The sequence below is a fragment of the Rattus norvegicus genome, chromosome 1 (assembly GCF_036323735.1).
Source record: "Rattus norvegicus strain BN/NHsdMcwi chromosome 1, GRCr8, whole genome shotgun sequence".
Taxonomy (NCBI): Eukaryota; Metazoa; Chordata; class Mammalia; order Rodentia; family Muridae; genus Rattus; species Rattus norvegicus.
In genome coordinates this window covers 167,947,199-167,956,833 of record NC_086019.1, presented here as the reverse complement: position 1 = coordinate 167,956,833, position 9,635 = coordinate 167,947,199, and the positions used below count along the sequence as shown (strand labels likewise).

General features: G+C 41.2%; 1 protein-coding gene across 1 annotated transcript; it reads left to right on the top strand.

The window, feature by feature from the left end:
* Positions 1-1,453: 1,453 nt before the first annotated feature.
* Or51a42 (olfactory receptor family 51 subfamily A member 42) lies at positions 1,454-2,398 on the top strand. The gene has a single exon (NM_001000545.1). The coding sequence runs from the start codon at positions 1,454-1,456 to the stop codon at positions 2,396-2,398; it is 945 nt and encodes a 314-aa protein (NP_001000545.1).
* Positions 2,399-9,635: the final 7,237 nt, after the last annotated feature.

The following is a 9,635-nucleotide window of genomic DNA, read 5'->3' as shown; positions in this document are numbered from 1 at the left end:
GAACAGAGAGAGCAGGCAGGAGACACGGGAAAGAAAGACATTTTTGAGAACTGATGCTGGAAACATTAAGGACTGATAAAGATGCCTTGAGTTCTAGGCAAAGGAGCTGAACCTAGTCCTTTAGATTATTTAAGTTTGCTAGTGAGAAAAGTGCTTTTTCATACGTGTCTTTTAAAATGCTTTTTAGAATATCAATGAATTAAGATATAGATGATCTTTACAGGGCTGTGATCATGGACTAGTGATATGATATGATATGATATGATATGATATGATATGATATGATATCATGGGTCTGAGGCAAGGCTGTGATTGAATGAGGTGGGAAGAGGTCCTGGATGGAGCACTTTGGGTCAGAAATTTCCTCCAGTATTAACTGATTACATAGTAGACAAAGGAAAAATGATTGAAATTGAGTTTAACCTTAGGCAAAATCAATTTTATTGATTTCAAGAACCAAGTACAGTTTAATTCTGAAGTAAGTTGTTGTGAACTCACAAAAATCGAAATCTTCAGTGGAGAGTAATATGCCATGATGGATGGACAGGAGAGTAAGGAAGTGCTAGGACGAGTGTCAAAGGCATCCCTATAGGCTTTTGGCTTTCAATTGAGACAGGTCCTGGTTTTCTGTACAAAGCTGACTAGAAGTCACAATCCCCCTGTTTCAGGCTCTCAAATGCTAACACAGGTCTGATTGAGACTTGGATAGATATCTTTCGGCTTATTTACAGTTTATCTGATTATTTTTAAATTAAACCATTTTTTAAGTTCTAGTTTTAGAGATTACCATATAATTACATCATATCGTCAATCCCACTTTTACCTCCAAACTCTCTCATATACTCCTCTCTACTCTCAAATTTGTGGCCTGTCATTTCAATAATTGTTCCTGCATATATGTGTATGTATGTACATAGAAATATTCCAAAATACATAGATACAACATGCTCAGTCTGTATAGTGCTCCTTGTGTGTAGTTGAATGAAGGGAAGTACTAACAGACTGCAGTGGTGGGAACTGGGAGTCATAAGTGGATATTGGAGGGTCAGTAGCATAACAGTGCAAAAGAGGAAAATGATTGTGGTCTAATGAATGTGTCTTGTCTTAAAAGAGATCATAACTGGAATGTGTCTTGTCTTAAAAGAGATCATAACTGCATAGAGAGCAAGAGAGTTTTATCTCAGTTTTCAAATAAGTATTCATATGTTAGAAAGAAAGAAAAGCAATATGCCTAGGCAAAGAAGATGTCAGAACACCTGTTGTTTCAGAGGAGTTCATTGGGGGCAGCTAAAGGAATTCAAAATTTTTGTTTCAATGAGGAGACAAGAGTGAATGGTGCCCTCATAATGAGGAATTAGATGGCATAAGAGGTACACTCTCCAGATGTGACATACAATATTACATATTTGTCTTTATAGGGCAGAGGTCTGAGCATCTAAGAAGAAGTTCCAGAATGAGAGGGGAAGCCCAGAACAGCTCTGGGTTGCCTCCCTTCATCCTGACAGGACTGCCAGGGCTGGAGACCTCCCAGCACTGGTTGTTCCTGCTCCTTGGTGTCCTCTACACTGTCTCCATAGTGGGCAATGCCCTGATCCTTTTCATCATCAAGGAGGAAGAGAGTCTACACCAGCCCATGTACTACTTCCTGTCTCTGCTCTCAGTCAATGACCTGGGTGTGTCTTTCTCCACACTGCCCACTGTCCTGGCTGTGTTTTGCTTCCACTTAAGAGAGATCAGTTTTAATTCTTGCATGTCCCAAATGTTCTTTATCCACCTTTTCTCTTTCATGGAGTCTGGGATTCTGCTGGCCATGAGCTTTGATCGTTATGTAGCCATCTGTAACCCACTGAGGTATTCCACAGTGCTCACTGATGCCCGGGTGGTGTGGATGGGAGTGTGTGTTTTTCTTCGAAGTTTTTGCATGATTTTCCCATTACCTTTCCTTCTGAAGAGGTTGCCCTTCTGCAAGGCTAATGTGCTCTCCCATGCCTACTGTCTGCATCCAGACATGATTCGCCTACCCTGTGGTGATATTACCATTAATAATATATTTGGCTTGTTCATAGTCATCTCTACCTTTGGGCTGGATTCAGCACTCATTCTCCTCTCTTACATTCTCATACTTCGTTCCGTGCTTGCTATTGCCTCCAAGGAAGAAAGGCTGAAGACTCTGAACACATGTGTGTCACACCTGTGTGCTGTGCTCATTTTCTATGTGCCCATGGTAGGCGTGTCCATGGCTGCTCGCTATGGGAGGCATGCCCCACGCTATGTGCATACGCTCCTATCACTTGTTTATCTGTTTGTGCCTCCAATGCTCAATCCTGTAATTTATTCTATCAAAACCAAGGAGATTCGCCGGAGGCTCTGCAAAATCCTGCTGGGGACCAAGATTTGAGCTGGATAATATTGTAAAGTCTAAGTTCAGAGGACATTTGTCTTGACTGCACAAAGTTGTCTTCTTTGACCTGGGATTTTTAACTTTTTGTTCCAAATAGACATTTCTATTAGTATCCTTGTTATCAGATAGTTAGGGTTCACAACAACAGTCTCTGGCATAGGTCATGTCATAATTTATTAAATAATCATAAAATTCATTCCCTTCTTTTTAAAATGAAAACTAAATGGTATTTTCCCATTTTCTTTAAAATCTTATATCACCTTGGATTTCTTATTAACATCAAAGCATTGTATTAATGGGAATTATCTTGCTTTCCCGAAAGAATTTGGTTAAGAGATATCTAAAATTTTTGTCTCTCTCTCACATACATATCTACTCAAATAACCTAAAACTATTTTATATAATATGGAATCTATCTGGCATGTAAGAATAGTTAAATATTATTCTATGTAAATTATATTAAAAGAGTTCATTTTTTTTATTAACTTGAGTATTTCTTTTTTTTTTTTATTATTAACTTGAGTATTTCTTATATACATTTCGAGTGTTATTCCCTTTCCCGGTTTCCGGGCAAACATCCCCCTCCCCCCTCCCCTTCCTTATGGGTGTTCCCCTCCCAACCCTCCCCCCATTGCCGCCCTCCCCCCATAGACTAGTTCACTGGGGGTTCAGTCTTAGCAGGACCCAGGGCTTCCCCTTCCACTGGTGCTCTTACTAGGATATTCATTGCTACCTATGGGGTCAGAGTCCAGGGTCAGTCCATGTATAGTCTTTAGGTAGTGGCTTAGTCCCTGGAAGCTCTGGTTGCTTGGCATTGTTGTACTTTTGGGGTCTCGAGCCCCTTCAAGCTCTTCCAGTTCTTTCTCTGATTCCTTCAATAGGGGACTTATTCTCAGTTCAGTGGTTTGCTGCTGGCATTCGCCTCTGTATTTGCTGTATTCTGGCTGTGTCTCTCAGGAGCGATCTACATCCGGCTCCTGTCGGTCTGCACTTCTTTGCTTCATCCATCTTGTCTAATTGGGTGGCTGTATATGTATGGGCCACATGTGGGGCAGGCTCTGAGTGGGTGTTCCTAAAGTCTCTGTTTTAATCTTTGCCTCTCTCTTCCCTGCCAAGGGTATTCTTTTTCCTCATTTAAAGAAGGAGTGAAGCATTCACATTTTGATCATCCGTCTTGAGTTTCGTTTGTTCTAGGGATCTAGGGTAATTCAAGCATTTGGACTAATAGCCACTTATCAATGAGTGCATACCATGTATGTCTTTCTGTGATTGGGTTAGCTCACTCAGGATGATATTTTCCAGTTCCAACCATTTGCCTACGAATTGCATAAACTCGTTGTTTTTGATAGCTGAGTAATATTCCATTGTGTAGATGTACCACATTTTCTGTATCCATTCCTCTGTTGAAGGGCATCTGGGTTCTTTCCATTTTCTGGCTATTATAAATAAGGCTGCGGTGAACATAGTGGAGCACGTGTCTCTTTTATATGTTGAGGCATCTTTTGGGTATATGCCCAAGAGAGGTATAGCTGGATCCTCAGGAAGTTCAATGTCCAATTTTCTGAGGAACCTCCAGACTGATTTCCAGAATGGTTTTACCAGTCTGCAATCCCACCAACAATGGAGGAGTGTTCCTCTTTCTCCACATCCTCTCCAGCATCTGCTGTCACCTGAGTTTTTGATCTTAGCCAATCGCACTGGTGTGAGGTTAAATCTCAGGGTTGTTTTGATTTGCATTTCCCTTATGACTAAAGATGTTGAACATTTCTTTAGGTGTTTCTCAGCCATTCGGCATTCCTCAGCTGTGAATTCTTTGTTTAGCTCTGAACCCCATTTTTTAATAGGGTTATTTGTTTACCTGCGGTCTAACTTCTTGAGTTCTTTGTATATTTTGGATATAAGGCCTCTATCTGTTGTAGGATTGGTAAAGATCTTTTCCCAATCTGTTGGTTGCCGTTTTGTCCTAACCACAGTGTCCTTTGCCTTACAAAAGCTTTGCAGTTTTATGAGATCCCATTTGTCGATTCTTGATCTTAGAGCATAAGCCATTGGTGTTTTGTTCAGGAAATTTTTTCCAGTGCCTATGTGTTCCAGATGTTTCCCTAGTTTTTCTTCTATTAGTTTGAGTGTGTCTGGTTTGATGTGGAGGTCCTTGATCCACTTGGACTTAAGCTTTGTACAGGGTGATAAGCATGGATCGATCTGCATTCTTCTACATGTTGCCCTCCAGTTGAACCAGCACCATTTGCTGAAAATGCTATCTTTTTTCCATTGGATGGTTTTGGCTCCTTTGTCAAAAATCAAGTGACCATAGGTGTGTGGGTTCATTTCTGGGTCTTCAATTCTGTTCCATTGGTCTATCTCTCTGTCTCTGTACCAATACCACACAGTTTTTATCACTATTGCTCTGTAATACTGCTTGAGTTCAGGGATAGTGATTCCCCCTGAAGTCCTTTTATTGTTGAGGATAGCTTTAGCTATCCTGGGTTTTTTGTTATTCCAGATGAATTTGCAAATTGTTCTGTCTAACTCTTTGAAGAATTGGATTGGTATTTTGATGGGGATTGCATTGAATCTGTAGATTGCTTTTGGTAAAATGGCCATTTTTACTATATTAATCCTGCCAATGCATGAGCATGGGAGATCTTTCCATCTTCTGAGGTCTTCTTCAATTTCTTTCCTCAGTGTCTTGAAGTTCTTATTGTACAGATCTTTTACTTGCTTTGTTAAAGTCACACCGAGGTACTTTATATTATTTGGGTCTATTATGAAGGGTGTCGTTTCCCTAATTTCTTTCTCGGCTTGTTTCTCTTTTGTATAGAGGAAGGCAACTGATTTATTTGAGTTAATTTTATACCCAGCCACTTTGCTGAAGTTGTTTATCAGCTTTAGTAGTTCTCTGGTGGAACTTTTGGGATCACTTAAATATACTATCATGTCATCTGCAAATAGTGATATTTTGACCTCTTCTTTTCCGATCTGTATCCCCTTGATCTCCTTTTGTTGTCTGATTGCTCTGGCTAGAACTTCAAGAACTATATTGAATAAGTAGGGAGAGAGTGGGCAGCCTTGTCTAGTCCCTGATTTTAGTGGGATTGCTTCAAGTTTCTCTCCATTTAGTTTAATGTTAGCAACTGGTTTGCTGTATATGGCTTTTACTATGTTCAGGTATGGGCCTTGAATTCTTATTCTTTCCAGGACTTTTATCATGAAGGGGTGTTGAATTTTGTCAAATGCTTTCTCAGCATCTAATGAAATGATCATGTGGTTCTGTTCTTTCAGTTTGTTTATATAATGGATCACGTTGATGGTTTTCAGTATATTAAACCATCCCTGCATGCCTGGGATGAAGCCTACTTGATCATGGTCGATGATTGTTTTGATGTGCTCTTGAATTCGGTTTGCCAGAATTTTATTGAGTATTTTTGCGTCGATATTCATAAGGGAAATTGGTCTGAAGTTCTCTTTCTTTGTTGTGTCTTTGTGTGGTTTAGGTATAAGAGTAATTGTGGCTTCGTAGAAGGAATTCGGTAGGGCTCCATCTGTTTCAATTTTGTGGAATAGTTTGGATAATATTGGTATGAGGTCTTCTATGAAGGTTTGATAGAATTCTGCACTAAACCCGTCTGGATCTGGGCTCTTTTTGGTTGGGAGACCTTTAATGACTGCTTCTATTTCCTTAGGAGTTATGGGGTTGTTTAACTGGTTTATCTGTTCCTGATTTAACTTCGATACCTGGTATCTGTCTAGGAAATTGTCCATTTCCTGAAGATTTTCAAATTTTGTTGAATATAGGTTTTTATAGTAAGATCTGATGATTTTTTGAATTTCCTCTGAATCTGTAGTTATGTCTCCCTTTTCATTTCTGATTTTGTTAATTTGGACGCACTCTCTGTGTCCTAACGTTAGTCTGGCTAAGGGTTTATCTATCTTGTTGATTTTCTCAAAGAACCAACTTTTGGTTCTGTTGATTCTTTCTATGGTCCTTTTTGTTTCTACTTGGTTGATTTCAGCTCTGAGTTTGATTATTTCCTGCCTTCTACTCCTCCTGGGTGTATTTGCTTCTTTTTGTTCTAGAGCTTTTAGGTGTGCTGTCAAGCTGCTGACATATGCTCTTTCCTGTTTCTTTCTGCAGGCACTCAGCGCTATGAGTTTTCCTCTTAGCACAGCTTTCATTGTGTCCCATAAGTTTGAGTATGTTGTATCTCCATTTTCATTAAATTCTAAAAAGTTTTTAATTTCTTTCTTTATTTCTTCCTTGACCAGGTTATCATTGAGTAGAGCATTGTTCAATTTCCACGTATATGTGGGCATTCTTCCCTTATTGTTATTCAAGACCAGTTTTAGGCCGTGGTGGTCCGATAGCACGCATGGGATTATTTCTATCTTTCTGTACCTGTTGAGGCCCGTTTTTTGACCAATTATATGGTCAATTTTGGAGAAAGTACCATGAGGAGCTGAGAAGAAGGTATATCCTTTTGCTTTAGGATAGAATGTTCTATAAATATCCGTTAAGTTCATTTGGCTCATGACTTCTCTTAGTCTGTCGACATCACTGTTTAATTTCTGTTTCCATGATCTGTCTATTGATGAGAGTGGGGTGTTGAAATCTCCCACTATTATTGTGTGAGGTGCAATGTGTGTTTTGAGCTTTAGTAAGGTTTCTTTTACGTATGTAGGTGCCCTTGTATTTGGGGCATAGATATTTAGGATTGAGAGTTCATCTTGGGGGATTTTTCCTTTGATGAATATGAAGTGTCCTTCCTTATCTTTTTTGATGACTTTTAGTTGGAAATTGATTTTATTTGATATTAGAATGGCTACTCCAGCTTGCTTCTTCTGACCATTTGCTTGGAAAGTTGTTTTCCAGCCTTTCACCCTGAGGTAGTGTCTGTCTTTGTCTCTGAGGTGTGTTTCCTGTAGGCAGCAGAATGCAGGGTCCTCCTTGCATATCCAGTTTGTTAATCTATGTCTTTTTATTGGGGAGTTGAGGCCATTGATATTGAGAGATATTAAGGAATAGTGATTATTGTTTCCCTTTTATTCATATTTGGATGTGAGGTTATGTTTGTGTGCTTTCATTCTCTTTGTTTTGTTGCCAAGACGATTAGTTTCTTGCTTCTTCTAGGGTATAGCTTGCCTCCTTATGTTGGGCTTTACCATTTATTATCCTTTGTAGTGCTGGATTTGTAGAAAGATATTGTGTAAATTTGGTTTTGTCATGGAATATCTTGGTTTCTCCATCAATGTTAATTGAGAGTTTTGCTGGATACAGTAACCTGGGCTGGCATTTGTGTTCTCTTAGGGTCTGTATGACATCAGTCCAGGATCTTCTGGCCTTCATAGTTTCTGGCGAGAAGTCTGGTGTGATTCTGATAGGTCTCCCTTTATATGTTACTTGACCTTTTTCCCTTACTGCTTTTAATATTCTTTCTTTATTTTGTGCGTTTGGTGTTTTGACAATTATGTGACGGGAGGTGTTTCTTTTCTGGTCCAATCTATTTGGAGTTCTGTAGGCTTCTTGTATGTCTATGGGTATCTCTTTTTTTAGGTTAGGGAAGTTTTCTTCTATGATTTTGTTGAAGATATTTACTGGTCCTTTGAGCTGGGAGTCTTCACTCTCTTCTATACCTATTATCCTTAGGTTTGATCTTCTCATTGAGTCCTGGATTTCCTGTATGTTTTGGACCAGTAGCTTTTTCTGCCTTACATTATCTTTGACAGTTGAGTCAATGATTTCTATGGAATCTTCTGCTCCTGAGATTCTCTCTTCCATCTCTTGTATTCTGTTGGTGAAGCTTGTATCTACAGCTCCTTGTCTCTTCTTTTGGTTTTCTATATCCAGGGTTGTTTCCATGTGTTCTTTCTTGATTGCTTCTATTTCCATTTTTAATTCCTTCAACTGTTTGATTGTGTTTTCCTGGAATTCTTTCAGGGATTTTTGCCATTCCTCTCTCTAGGCTTCTACTTGTTTATTAATGTTTTCCTGTGTTTCCCTAAGTGTGTTCATGTCTTTCTTGAAGTCCTCCAGCATCATGATCAAATATGATTTTGAAACTAGATCTTGCTTTTCTGGTGTGTTTGGATATTCCATGTTTGTTTTGGTGGGAGAATTGGGCTCCGATGATTGCATGTAGTCTTGGTTTCTGTTGCTTGGGTTCCTGCGCTTGCCTCTCGCCATCAGATTATCTCTAGTGTTACTTTGTTTTGCTATTTCTGACAGTGGCTAGAGTGTCTTATAAGCCTGTGTGTCAGGAGTGCTGTAGACCTGTTTTCCTCTCTTTCAGTCAGTTATGGGGACAGAGTGTTCTGCTTTCCGGCGTGTAGTTTTTCCTCTCTACAGGTCTTCAGCTGTTCCTTGTGGGCCTGTGTCTTGAATTCACCAGGCAGCTTTCTTGCAGCAGAAATGTTGGTCTTACCTGTGGTCCCGAGGCTCAAGTTCGCTCGTGGGGTGCTGCCCATGGGCTCTCTGCGGCGGCAGCAACCAGGAATACCTGTGCCGCCTCTTCCGGGAGCTTCAGTGCACCAGGGTTCCAGATGGTCTTTGGCTTTTTCCTCTGGCGTCCGAGATGTGTGTGCAGGGAGCAGTCTCTTCTGGTTTCCCAGGCTTGTCTGCCTCTCTGAAGGTTTAGCTCTCCCTCCCACGGGATTTGGGTGCAGAGAACTGTTTATCCAGTCTGTTTCTTTCAGGTTCCGGCGGTGTCTCAGGCAGGTGTCCTGCCGCTCCTGGGCCCTCCCCACGGGAGCCCAGAGGCCTTATACAGTTTCCTCTTGGGCCAGTGATGTGGGCAGGGGTGAGCAGAGTTGGTGGTCTCTTCCGCTCTGCAGCCTCAGGAGTGCCCACCTGACCAGGCGGTTGGGTCTCTCTCTCACCGGGTCTGGGAGCAGAGAGTTGCTGCGGGCCGGGATCCCCGGGTGTGGGACTTCCGGTAAACACAGAACGTGCCAGGTCCTAGAGAAATTCTGCTTCCGTGTATCCCAAGCTCACCAGGCAGCTTTCTTGCAGCAGAAAATTTGGCCTTACCTGTGGTCCCGAGGCTCAGGTTCGCTCGTGGGGTGCTGCCCAGGGGCTCTCTGCAGTGGCAGCCAACTTGAGTATTTCTTATATACATTTCGAGTGTTATTCCCTTTCCCGGTATCTGGGCAAACATCCCCCTCCGCCCTCCCATTCCTAATGGGTGCTCCCCTCCCAACCCTCCCCCCATTGCCGCCCTCCCCCCACCAGTCTAGTTCA

Coding starts and splice junctions, on each gene's coding strand:
- Or51a42 (NM_001000545.1), top strand. CDS start 1,454: ATGAGAGGGGAAGCCCAGAACAGCTCTGGGTTGCCTCCCTTCATCCTG.